We start from the raw sequence: 14,162 nt of genomic DNA, 5'->3' as shown, positions 1-14,162 counted from the left end.
ATTTTCAGGTAAATTGGTGGTGTCATATGATTACGGGAGAATCATAGCCGATAACATTAATAAGGTAAAGTTTGAATGTATTTATTCACATATTGATAGAATATTTTCAAGTAGAAAACTATGCAAAACGCTGTTAAAACGGTGTCATACTCTTCTCCAGTTATCTACTCTTGAATATATAAATATATATATATATATATATATATAAAATTATATGCATATGTACGGGAGCTGTGATCGAGTCTTAACTTTGCTCATAATGGCAGTTATTGATTATGTAATTCACATTCCGGTTTGGAAATATCGATTTCTTTGTATATCGTACGTTATTATTGTGAAATAAAGCGGATGTGTTTGAATATATTGGTGTGGCAGTAGAATGGTTTCGTTTAGTTTCTTTGGAGTTTGAGATTAATTAGTTCTGCGCAAAAACTTGCGTCTAATTTTAAAACAACGAGGTTGAACCGTTCAACCCTCACTGGGTTTCNGTGTGTGTGTGTGTGTGTGTGTGTGTGTGTGTGTGTGTGTGTGTGTGTGTGTGTGCGTGCGTGCGTGCGTGTGTGCACGCACGCGTGCGCGGGTGCGCGAGTGTGTATGTACGCGTGTGCGTGTTCGCATGTGCATATGTGAGTTTACCATCAAATATCAAGTATAGGCCCCCTATATAGATTATAATGTGTATAGGTATAATTATTATTATTAGTAGGATATAGGTATATATTATAGGTATATATATATATATATAGGGATATAGGTATATATTATTAGTAGGATATTAGGATATAGTAGGATATAGGCCTATACCCTGCTATTACGCACTTTTTCCGGTAACGGATACGCTTCTATATACTTGAGTGATAGTAATCTGTATTTTAATACAGGTTCTAATTTTCCCTCAAATTCGCATTTATATAGTGGTATAGAGTAGTATATAGAAGTGGATATAGAAGTGGATAGTGGTGCTGAAATCATAGAAATCTAACTAACGTATTATTGGATAGGATGTCTATGGCTGAAATAGCGTTACTGCTACCGCTGTTCTTTTCATTTTACCAATCCCATAATGCACCTTAATACGCGTGGCAATGTTGTTGAAATCGAACATGTCTTCGCCGGGGACAATTTCTGTATTATTGTTCGCATTTTGCATGCTATTAGTGCAGTGTTTGGCAGGGTATGTATTATTGGGGTACCTAATCATATTGTTTGGCAATAACTTATTGGTAACATCTGTACCGTCCATTTGAGGGCGTTTACAATAGGGACCAGTAGGCAGTACTACTAGCCTACTACTACTACTACTACTAGTACTAGTACTACTACTAGTACTNGGTGTTAGATAAAATAATGACGGAAAGTAGAAAATGGTATGCAAGATTCTGCCGTGTGAAAATTTGATTGCCGTGGAATGTATTAATTCAAATGTGTATGCCTCAATTCATCAATGTCGAGTGTGTGGCCAATTGTGTGGGGGTTGGTTGCTAAGAGAGTTGTGCAAGTGCATCAGAGGCGGGGGCCCAATTTGGTCAAATAATATACGAATAGCGAGATTGAAAATAGAAGATTTATAATGTTTCTTGTTTGGGTTTTCGGCCACCAGATTTCCATTTTCGGGCCACCAAAAATTGAAAATCAATGCATTTTGGTGGCCCGATCGGGCCACTAGAAAAAAATAAGTTAGTGTCGGCCTTGCCCTACACTACCCTAATCCTAACCCTAACCCTAACCCTAACTCTAACCGCTAAACCATAAACCCTAAACATACGGGGGCATATAAAAAATATAAACATAATACTAAACAACCTAAACTACCTCGGGGACATATCTGTAGTACGTGTTACGACAGACGACCCTTCTGCGCTACTAGCTGACTACTACTGCTGAAAGGGTCTATATCCCCCAGGGTACTGCCGGAACGTACCCTGGGTATGGTCCGGTATACCGGAACGTACCCTGGTCACTATTTGATATGGTTAGGGTTAGGATTAGGGTTAGGGTTCGGGTTCGGGTTTAATAGGGAGTAGGCGTAGGCGACTCCCTAGACTCGTTAGTGGAGTAGACAAAGGTACGGTTCGGCATATTAGATAGTACCAGGGTACGTTCCGGTATACCAGACCGTACCCAGGGTACGTTCCGGCAGTACCCCGGGGGGCATAGACCCTCTCAGCACTAGTACCAGGAGTAAGAATACTAAGATAATATAGAATTCTATATTATCTTACTCCTGTCTTACCTACAATAATGTAACCCAACAAGAGTAGGGTTACAAAGCGTCCCTATCCTTTTGTGTGGAGGAACCCCTGAGTGAATCACTCAGGGCGGTTTGCTGGTGCGTTTTCAGAGACTAGAACTTCCAAACTGGGTTTATTCTAAACACGAACCTTTCTCCGCTATCCTGGAACTTACTATGTATCACAATACTCTGTATCAAACTAATATAATTACCTGTTACAAAAATTTAAAGTGACGAGCGGCGGATATATTGAGCGCCATTTCTGTTTACCTGTGACGTACTTCGGTTTGAAGAGCGGATTCACCGACCAATCGGAGGGCGCTGCGTTTGCCGATCGCTATGCGCATTGGGAATGCGTACGTCACAGGTCAACAGAAATGGCGCTCAATATATCCACCGCTCGTCACTTCGAATTTTTGTAACAGGTGATATTAGTTTAATACAGAGTATTGTGATACATAGTAAGTTCCAGGATAGCGGAGAAAGGTTCGTGTTTAGAATAAACCCAGTTTGGAAGTTCTAGTCTCTGAAAACGCACCAGCAAACCGCCCTGAGTGATTCACTCAGGGGTTCCTCCACAGAAAACCATAGACTCGCGTTGTAACCCTATCCTGGGTTTGGGTTACATTATTGTATCTACAGTAACCCTAGTAGTAGTACTATTAGTAGTACTAGTAGCTCTAGTAACTATAGCCCGCGTACAGAACTTTGCCGCCAGTGGCAACTGTACGTGGGCTATAGCTACTACTACTAGAGCTACCCTAGTAGTAGTAGTAGTACTATCATTCGTATTCCCATTGAATTGGTCTCTAACTCGATGTCTGTCGTTTCTATCGTGCGGTGCGCTCTCAATGGCACAGGTACAGGGCTCTGTGTAGGCCTACGTGGTCATTCGTGTCACGGGGGATTCAGTTACAACATTTAGAGATCCAGTTTTTACAGTACACGCCGAGAAAACTAGCTATATCTAGCTATACTAGCCCGCGTACAGTGGCCGCAGGCGCAAGCCGCAGGCCTGCGGCAACTGCACGTGGGCTATAGTTACTAGTCTATAGTTACTATCTAGCTAGTTGAAGAAACGTTTTCAAATTACACTGTTGACTTGGTTTCCGAGCATTGCCGCATAACCTCAGACATAACCAGGGTTCTCCAAGGGCACTTATAGCCTGGCGGCCCACCAGGCTATCGTCGAGCCCTGCCATCCTAAAATGCACCCGCCATGCTAAATATCATAGCCGCCATGCTGGTGTATACACAAGAAGTTCAAACAATTAATACACGTTGGTCTCGATGCTACGGGTACGACGGTCACCCTATCCCTATCCTTAACTCTAACACTAACTCTAAACTGACTCGGCTATCTTATATACGCGTGTTATAGTACCAAAATTAATTTATGGTGTATAACCTTTTGCTTTAAATATTTTGCATCTGAACTGACAATCAATCCCAACCAACTGGTGTAGGCTAGCTGGCACAATAATGTTCATTTTCATACTTCAGATCCGAGTGTTTTCTAGCTCATCAAGAAATCTTAATCGTGAATTAAATCGTGAATTAATATCCAACGGCATTATTACGGGGCAGGTAACCCAGTCTAACACTAGGTAGAGTATACTGTACACTTACCGACCACTCCTGCCATTGTCAATGGTGACAAATTTTTTTATATTTATTTATGAGAGGTGAACTCGATTTGGAACCAGCAAACCAGCAAGTTCATCCCTACATTTTGGTATTTTTATTCCATTAATTATTTTGAATTTTCTGGGGGGCATGCCCCCGGACCCCCCTAGCAGTGAGTAGCACCCCCATGCTATAATTTAAAAGCTTGGAGAACCCTGATAACCTCATAAATATAACTAGTCTTCAAAATCCAAGGGATTATATCGAAGACAGAAATTTGATCAAATAAACAGATCAACACTGTACATTGCAGCAGAAAAAGCATCAAATTTTTTATTTACTAAAGAGGAAGGGAGGGAATTTCAATACGGAATGACAGATCGAAACAAAGAAGCTAAACTTAAGACGTTCAACGCTGCCGGTGTTAACAATGCACCTATCGCCCTAGTCCGAGATTCCAGCTGGGTCCGCCGTCGGCGTGGGCATTGGTCAGAGGAATCTCGCCCTACTGCTAGCTTGCGCTGGCTGAAAAAAATCACAAAGATGGAAAATCAGAGTTCCCTTGTTCCCAAAAATCTAATCGGCAGTTTCCTTGTCTCTGAAAATAATTCGCCAATATTTCCCTTGTTCCCTGAAAGTTAATGCTCCTGTTCCCTTATTCCCTAAAACCCCTGGGAGGGGCTCATGAGTTATACAGGCTAGATTATATATTGATGTAACTTATTCTGTGAAATTTTTCTTTTCCAGGAGAGATTTTTATCGAATTTTAGGGGTGCCCAAAAATGCCAATGTTAACCAAATAAAAAAAGCTTACAGAAATCTGGCAAAATCTCTGCATCCAGACAAGAATCTTGGTGATGACTTAGCAACTGAAAAATTTCAAGACTTGGGAGCAGCGTATGAGGTAGCTTAATATGTAAAAGTTGTTTAATAATAATATTATAATATTATCAAGAAGAGATTATTTAAATAGTATTTTCAATTCAATTATTGCTAAAGTTATCTGTGAGCTATATTTTTCTGGTTGTCATAATCAAGTCATCCTGTATAATTATACAAATTTGTACCGTCAATAACACTAATGATTTATCTAATGAAATTTGTACATGGTTCACAATTTCCTCAACTTATAATTATTAAAAAGGTATTCGTCTTGTGTGATGTTCCAGGTTTTATCGGATGCTGAGAAACGCAAAATCTATGACAAACATGGTGAAGAAGGTCTAAAGGATGGTGTGGGGCGTCATGACCCATTTTCCAGGTATCTACATTCTGACGTTTTTAGAATTCGAAATTTTGACTTATAAAATATACATGTAAATATAATGACCAATAGATGCATAAATTATGAATGTGTTCTTTAATTTTTCTAGTTTCTTTGGAGATTTCTTCCAAGGTGGTCGGCCAGATGAACATGATGTGCCCAGAGGTGCAACCATAAAAATGAACCTTGAGGTCACCCTAGAAGAGTTGTACAATGGCGATTTTGTTGAGGTACAGATAGTGTAGCAGCTTGGCCGAATAAACAACTCTCACTCAGAGCGAGTTGCGATTGCAGCCTGCATTACACATACATTTGTTGTGTCTAACAGGAGGACGATTTTTAAACACGGTGAAACATGTACAGTCAGCAAGTTTAACATAGATTCAACGGTGTGTGTGTGGGGGGGGGGCTTGCAATTACTGAAATGTTACAATTAAGTCACTGTCTATCATTAAGTACAATGATGGGAGCTGGTGTCTGACATGTTCTCTTTGTGGGTACCTTCCAGGTGGCTCGACACAAGCCAGTTTTCAGGCAGACACGCGGCACGCGAAGGTGCAACTGTCGGCAGGAGATGCAGACGATCCAAATGGGTCCAGGCAGGTTCCAAATGACCCAGAGGGAAGTGTGCGATGAATGTCCCGCTGTTACGTAAGCCCACTCTCGTAGTCATTTTTTATGTTACTAAGTTGCGCAGTGACGATTTCTGTGTTTGTACGGCGTACGTACATGCAATATGGACAGAGAGAAACAGTTTCTACTCTAGGCTAACATTATGCTCAAAAACTTCTAGACAGGTATCTGTGCCGTAATGGTAAATAATTTAAAAAACATTAATCTGACTTCTAATTTTAAGTATAAAAATGAGATCATATATCTAATTTTAGAGCGTAAGTTGTTAACCATAATGAAGATGTTATATACACCATGCGGTATCACGTAAGCCATGTATTGAGGGAAATTCTTAACCTACATAATACTGTAATAGTACATATATATGGGAGGGGATATGTGTCAAAATTCAAACGTTCAATTGATATGAAGGCAAACTTTTAGAGCAATAAAAAAAACTATATACCCAATTGCAAGGTTCAAGCAAAAAAGCCATCTTTTCTGCCGGACTAATACTATCAGTACATAATTATGAAAAATAAGCCTATTTTCAATCTGCATTTTTACTTTCACTATGTACATCTATATGTTTTGAAGTTTGAATTTGAATAGGCACATTGTCATATTAGATACACATTCCAGAATTTTTTTTTTCAAAATAGTGCCACGGCAGTGCCGTGCTGCCGTGGCGGCCACTACGGCTCTGAAACCACAATACATTAACCTGGACGTACATCTGTTGTGTAATCCCTCCCGCACCAATCATAAAGATTTATAGAACTGTGGTTGAATACTCGGTCCATTTAAGTGCTGCCATCTGCATGCCAAAATTCACAACCGTAAATGGAATACGGAGACGAGAGATAATCGCTCAAGGTAAGGATGGCGAACTCTGCCCGCAGCGGTAATCTATCAGAATGTCTACAAAAAAATTTAAACGCAATAAAATACACAACACGTGCATCGCGACCATTTTAATGATCTAGGAACCGACGGCCCGAGAAGCGGTGTGCTTGGTAAAATCCTATCTATAATATTCTATTTTGCTCGCAGCATCACGCTCTGTGTTCCCTGCTATATGCTTACATTATAGGTAGATGTCGCTCGTTCGTCGGTCACCGTAGGGTCCGTTGACTGCCAAGAGAATTTTCTTCGGCCGTTCTTATACGTTCAAAGTGGAGCCGGGCGGGCCCACAGCATGTGTGCTTGGTAAAATCCAATCTAGAGTATTCAATTTTCTCATAGCATCACGCCCTGGGTTCCCCGCTATGCTTTTTCTTCTGCTTCTTCTTCTTCTTCTTCGTCTTCTCGGGTCATACACTGCACTACACTCGGCCTAGCCACTGCAGCACCCAGGACTTGGCACAGTGGTTGAAAGCCTCAAGGTCTCCAGGGCCAGGCCCGTAGCCAGGGGGGGTTCGGGGGGTTCGCACGAACCCCCCGCCCCTCTCCCCCGAGCAAAAAAAAACCAGGGGGGTTCGCCGGCCATCAAACATAGCAGATGCTGTGCATTTGTCACTTCAGACTACTCAGGAAAAGGGGCGTAGAAAAAAAGAGCTGGATGATCTTGTTTCCGCAATCAAGCCTCATGGTTACAAGCTGGTGACCAATGTACAATGCAACATATTAAATTAAATGCAAGAAATGGTAATTGATGTTTTTTTTTTTTAGGATTGATTGATGTGTTGATGTGTCTTTCTTAATTTGCAGAAAGTTGTCTAAACAAAGACTTTTATCCCCCTCCCCCGGAGGCATAGAGAGGAAATATACATTATATTTGGGGGGGCTTCTGAACCTCCAAATGAAAATTAAGCATGCTTTTTTTTTATCATGGTATGAAGCCAATGAATTCGCCCTGTCTGATCGTGGCTTCGCACCCTCGTTAAGCCCTACCAACAATTTTTTTTTATTATTGTGCCCCCCCCCCAACAACAACAAAGTGACACTGTGAAGATGGCAGTTATTTCTCTGAAAATGTTTCATGTACTTGCTCCTCTTAGCATTTCGTTTACATTCTTTATTCCTATTATTCATATTTATGCAAATTACATTACCATAGTCGAAGACATTTTTACTGAATGTGTTTTTTTCCTTGTTTTTTTTATTTGAAAATTTGCAAGAATTTCACCTCGGGTATGCACCAAATCGCTCCATTTTAGTGTAAAAATTGCAAAAGCTCCCTCGTGTGGGAGGGGGGACACGCCACCTCCCACACCCTCCCCCGCTGTCGCTACTGTAACGTTTTTGCCTTCTTCTCCACCGTCTTGCCCTCTATCCGTGATCGTATACTAGGTTCGGGCGTGGCCGAAGTTCTCCTCGGGAAGTTACGTCTCCCACCCAGAATCTACCAGGACTCGCGGACGAAACGACCATGTGTGTGTGTGTGTGTGTGTGTGTGTGAGTGTGTGTGTGTGTGTGTGTGTGTGTGTGTGTGTGTGTGTGTGTGTGTGTGTGTGTGTTGTGTGTGTTGTGTGTGTTGTGGTGTGTGTGGTGTGTGTGTGTGTGTGTGTTCAGAGTGTCAGCAGGGTGTGTTGTGTGTGTGTGTGTGTGTGTGGTGTGTGTGTAGTGTGTGTGTGTGTTGTGTGTGTGTGTGTTGTGTGGTGTGGTGTGTGTGTGTGTGTGTGTGTGTGTGTGTGTGCTGTGATGGTGTGTTGTGTGTGTGTGTGTGGTGTGTGTGTGTGTGTGTGTGTGTGTGTGTGATGTGTGTGTGTGTGTGTGTGTGCATGCCCCAGACCCCTGCTAGCATGCAGTCTCGCCTATGAACGCTTTGCTTTTATTATGGCACTGAGGATTTTATCCTTCTGTTGCGCTTCTAACTTTAATTAAGAACGCTGTGGCGCCAGGTGTGTGTGGTGTGTGTGTTGGTGTGTGGTGTGTGGTTGTGTGTGTTGTGTGTGTGTGTGTGTGTTTGTGTGGTGGTGTGCAGTGTGTGTGCGTGTGCGGCCGCGCGCGTGTGTGTGTGCACGTGTGTGTGTGGTGTGTGTGTAGTTGTGTGTGTGTGGTGTGTGTGTGTGTGTGTGTGTGTGTGTGGTGTGTGTATGTGTGTGTGTTGTGTGGCGTGCGTGAGTGCTGTGCACCGCACGGCGTGCGCGGGTGCGGCGAGTGTGTAGTTACGCGTGTGCGTGTTCGCATGTGCAGGTATGTGAGTTCACCATCAAATATCAAGTAAGTGCCGCGCGCTATATAGATATGTGTATAGGGTATTAATAATAATTTATTTTTATGGGTATAGGATATATACCTGCTATTTACGACGGGCACTTTTTCCGGGTAACGGATATAACGCCTTCTTAATATACTTGAGTGATAGTAATGCTTATTGTTAATTAGCAGGTTCTAAATTTTCCCCTAAAATTCGGCATTATATAGTGGTATAGCAGTAGTATACGTAAGAAGTGGAATAGAGAAGTGGATAGTGGTGCCTGAAAATCATAGAAATACTAACTAACGTATTATTAGATAGGACAGATGTCTATGGCTGAAATAGCGTATACATGCTAGCCAGCTGTTCCTTTCATTTTAGCCATCGCCATAATGCTCATCCTTAACTACGCGTGAGCAATGTTGTTGAAATCGAAAACATGCTCTTTCGCCGGGGACAATTTCTGTTAATTGTTTGTTTCGCATTTTGCATGCCTATTTAGTGCACGTGTTTGGCAGGGATGTATTATTGGGTATCCTAATCAATATTGTTTGGCAATAACTTATTGTATCATCTGTACCGTCCATTTGAGGGCGTTTTACAATAGGGACCAGTAGGGCAGTAACTATCACACTACTGAGCGTACTAGTCACTAACTAGTACTACGGAACTACTAAGTGCCGGTAAGTGGGATGTATGCTCAAGCCAAGGGGTCGTTGTCGTAACAGGATACTACAGATAATTGTACCCGAGGACATAAACTGCAGGTGTGATACAGGAATAGACCAGGGGGGGTCTAACCGTAACCATACTGCGATACGACCCGTGCCCCCAGAATTTTTTTTGAAATTAGGACCGCCCTCAGATATCTTTCTGGCGCGAGCAGGGGGGGTCCGGACCCCCTGGACCCCCCCCCCGTGTACACGGCCCCTGATATGTAACACGAAGGTACGAACTTGTACTACAGAAGTTACCCTAACCTAACCAAGGCTCAGGACACTAGCGGTGGCCTGCTCGGTGGCGCCAGTCGGGCCACAAACTGATGTGGGGCTCACCTATAAATTTCAAAAGTTAAAATTTGGTGGCCCGATGGGGCTCACTAAAACTTTCAAAGTTGTCTATGTGAAAAAAATAATTTGTTTCTTACGTGCTTAATCTCATTCAAAGAGAGCGAGCAATTCCGCGAAGCGAGGGCAACACGTACCACATGCAGCATTCTACCCGGCGGCATACACGGGCGACGTTTATCTCGCTGCAACAACACATTATTGTGTTAGACTGGTATCCAAGGGCCTCACGCTCTGAAAATAATCGACAATGTACACACCACGTCCTGCGACGAACAGTCGGCCCGCGAAGCCAGTCTAGCCCAGAGGTCGAAAATCTGAGCGGAGCGGCAGGCCATAGCATAATTTGCAAGCAGTAAAGCATACATGTGGTTACATTGTATCAAGGCGATACCAGACAAATGCTCAGACAAGATACGCTTCTGCATTGTAACGTGGAGTGCTATAAGTAAAATGACGGCGAGCGAGATGAGAGTTTCGAAGCAAACAATTGTCATAAATAAAAAAAAATTGATGAAATATTCTTCCTTTTAGCTCGATCTGACCATAGTCAGAATGCAGCTGTAGAATTCGCTTGATCGTCCGTCTGTCGCCGATCCGTCCGTGGCGTCGTCCTCCGGCGTCAAAGTTGGGGCACAAATCTTAACCGCTCGAACGTACCGGTCACAGATATTCGGGACGGGCGGGGGGATCGTCAAAAACGAACGTTTGGGGATGTCGAAGCTGGGGGACAAAGGTCCAAAGGTCAAGAGTGTAAAAGAAGGGGGAAACATTCGACGTCCTAACTTAAGTATAAGGGAAGAAATGCATCATTGCGGGCACATAATCTAGAGAGACGGGGCTCGACCAGGCTCGTGATAGTCGGTGTATAGCAAATCGATGGTAAGGAAATGGCCATCACTGTGCCGAAATTGGAGGTCAGCAGGTAAAGGTCAATGGGCACAGCAGATTTTTATACATTTTCTGAGGACATGGTCTGACAAAGCGATTGAAAAACTTTTTTGTTCAGCGTGACTATAGCATTTTTATGGCTTTATTGAAAGGACCATGAAATGTTCCCTTCTGCTGACATGCCGAAGAGTAAGTGTCGGATAACCTTTTGACCCTCAAAAGGAGGGTAAACATGGAATTTGTTGACTGTTAACAAAGGGAGTGAACTGCTTTGTGCTAATAGCAGCCCCCTCCCTCCACCCCTCCCCCTCGCTTCCCCCCGCCCACCGCCTCCCCCCGCCCCTGGTCCCCCAACCCTCACCCACCCCTCCCCCACCCCGAGCCCCTACCCTCCATCTGCGATAGTGCATGTCCTAAACAATGATGAGTAACGGCAACTGCGTGTCTGGGCATATCTGCGCCTAACAAATTGGTACTACGCACGAGCGTGAAATTTAAGCTTTATAGATTGATAACAACAGACTGTCAGAAGTGAGCCCAGACGCTGTTGCGGCCTCTTGTTTGATGCTATTTTGTTCAGAAATGTTAAAAATACGCGGAGCACACATGGCGTCCCGGGAAGGTCGGTAACGGGACGCGGGACACATGGGCAGAAATACGGGACGTCTGGTCACGCCTGATTGCAGCTAGCTGCACTGGTGCTGCACTGTTTCGGATCGCGAAGCGAAACTGCCAGTGTTTCGATGTAATATTTAGTGCTTTTGTAGTTTACTTATGCATTTCTCTGTCTTCTTTGAAGGTAACAGTAGCCTCTAGGATTTACTGGCATACAACTGTACTTACTGTATAACAAATGGTCTAATACCACCCACATGTATTTGTACGACAGATAGCTTAATTAATTTTACACATCAACGCTCCGAAATTGAACGGCGCCAATGACATGGCCGCGACCGGTGCGCAACCCTGAAAAGTTGCGTAATTTGCATTTTTATTTTTGCCAGTAAATGACCGAGGGCGTAATCACTAAAAGTGCAATTATATTTATACTATGAATGCTATTTAACGAAATCGAGTATTCAATTTTAGGCGCAATATTTATCCATATTATAACTGAATACTATATGTCGTTATAAGATACTAGTCCATTCCCGTTAGTGGTCAGAATTCTAATCTGTTACAATACACAGACAGCACGCCATGCCGACAGACACACAGATCGACACAGCCGCGCTGCGGTCGCATAAAACACACACACACATTCGACACACACACACACACAGCGTAGCACACACAACACACACACACACACACACACACACACACACACGACACGCACACGCATAAACATACAGCACATACACAGCGCGCACTCACATAAGCACAGACACATACAAGCATACACCAAACCATAACTACACGCACACATAGGACACCACACAACACACACACACAACACCACACACACACACACCACACACACACACACACCACACTAACTAAAAAAATAAGAAATGGCTGTAAGTAGATTATTATAGAGGTCAGATCTGAACGTTGTACGTTTTAGCGTTACGGTTGAAAATCTACCTGCGACATCAGGAGTTCTATAGCTGGGCACTTGTATAAAAAAAATTTTGCCGTGTGGAAAGTGTTGACTTGTTTATAAGGAAATGCGACATCAGGAGTTTCTTGAGAGCGGGCTACTTTCTTTCGGGCGTTATCTTGTCGATGCTTATCTCGCCGTGTGAGTGATGCTTTTCTTTTTCGTGGCATTAGGGAGGTTAAAAAATCAGCGCGTAAAGCAAAATCTCGAGTTTTCTAACAAATAACCGTAGGCGCTACCGTTACCTTGGCATATTATACTACCATCTATAAATTGGGGATTTTCTGTCTGTGTGTGTGTGTGAGTTTGACTCGATTTAAGAAACAATGTAAAAACAATGTATAACATTTCTCGTGGTTAGAATAGATGGGCGACTTAATGAGGCGCTTTTGTTATACATTGTTTTTTACATTGTTCATTGTGTTTTCGTGTTCACAGCGCGTCCGTCAAAAATTTCCCACTATTTTAATTAATAATGAAATGATTAATATTAATTAATGAAACTGAAAAAAAAATAGCCCATGCAACGTGTCATGATCTCTAGAATGTTCGTACCAAGTTTGGACATTAATTAATTAATTAATTAATTAATTAATTAATGAAACTGAAAAAAAAAATAGCCCATGCAACGTGTCATGATCTCTAATAATGGTTCGTACCAATTGCGAAGAGGATCCGTTGAGCGTTTGCGGAACAGTAAAGCGAGACACATACACACATGACACAACACAGCACAGAAGAATCTCCAATTTAATAGTAAAGATACAATCCTTTTGCTTTTAAATGAATAAATAAGAATACCCTCGTCTGTAGCCCTTGTGGAAAGTGGTTTTTGCCGCACACTTCTCAGATCGTCGCGTTTTGAGTGGCGCCACCGTCTTTTGTAATCATACTGTATCGTTAGTTTTAAACATTTTAAAAAATATTCTAATGGTGATTGAAACCATGAAACTTTTATGTAGGCGCAATTATAACCTAAAAATAGCTTGAAAAATAACCCTAGACCTAGAGGCTACTGTTCTCTTCTTAAGCACGAAATATTGAACTTAGTCTTAGACCATGGTTGCTTTTTCTTTTTTAAATGCATGCTACCCAGGCTACGTTGTTGAATATAAGTATGTTCTACTTTATCTTATTAAAATCTGCAATATTTTATTTTTAGCAGTTTCTAAAGCTCTGCCAGACATTTTAACTTTTCATAGAGATTAAATGTAATATGTTTTATTTTAAGCATGAAAAGCCAAGTGTTGTTGTTTTATTACAGTTACTTGTTTTATATAGTTTGCATGCTCTGTGACTTGAATCTTCTGTGAAATCGTCTGAACTGATCGATAGCAATGTGCACGCCCGTGTTTAGGATAAATAATGAGTGAAGTAGAAAAATGGTATCATAGATTCTGGTGAAAATTGAGTGCCGTGGAGGATATTCAAATGTATGCCTTGCAATCATCAATTCAGTGTGTGCCATGTGTGGGGTTGTTTAATATCGACTTGTGCAACGTGCATCAAGACGCCCAATTTCAAATAATATACAATACGAGATGACATAAAGATTTAAATGTTTTCTTTGTTTTTTTTTCGGCCACCAAGATTTGCATTGTCGGGCCACCGAAAAATTGAAAATCAATGATTTTGGCTGGCCCGATCGGGCCACTGAAAATAAAAGGGTTAGTGTCGGGCCTTGCCTAACACTAACCGCTATATTCTAACCGCTTACCCTAACC

At 42.2% G+C, this 14,162-nt stretch overlaps 1 protein-coding gene across 1 annotated transcript in view; it reads left to right on the top strand.

Annotated features, from left to right (window-relative positions):
- Window positions 1–1,081: 1,081 nt before the first annotated feature.
- Window positions 1,082–14,162, top strand: part of LOC106815995 (dnaJ homolog subfamily B member 11-like) — a 22,957-nt gene continuing 9,876 nt past the window's right edge. Inside the window, exons 1-5 of the mRNA XM_014820526.1 lie at window positions 1,082–1,174; window positions 4,607–4,763; window positions 5,029–5,120; window positions 5,233–5,353; window positions 5,632–5,774. Of these exons, the coding sequence (XP_014676012.1) occupies window positions 1,086–1,174; window positions 4,607–4,763; window positions 5,029–5,120; window positions 5,233–5,353; window positions 5,632–5,774 (602 nt within the window). The 5' untranslated portion in view covers window positions 1,082–1,085. The remainder of the gene's footprint in view (window positions 1,175–4,606; window positions 4,764–5,028; window positions 5,121–5,232; window positions 5,354–5,631; window positions 5,775–14,162) is intronic.

Source organism: Priapulus caudatus, unplaced genomic scaffold (assembly GCF_000485595.1).
Source record: "Priapulus caudatus unplaced genomic scaffold, Priapulus_caudatus-5.0.1 Scaffold1256, whole genome shotgun sequence".
In the NCBI taxonomy this organism is placed as follows: domain Eukaryota; kingdom Metazoa; phylum Priapulida; class Priapulimorpha; order Priapulimorphida; family Priapulidae; genus Priapulus; species Priapulus caudatus.
The sequence above is the reverse complement of the archived record's forward strand: the minus strand, read 5'-3'. Positions and strand labels throughout refer to the sequence as shown.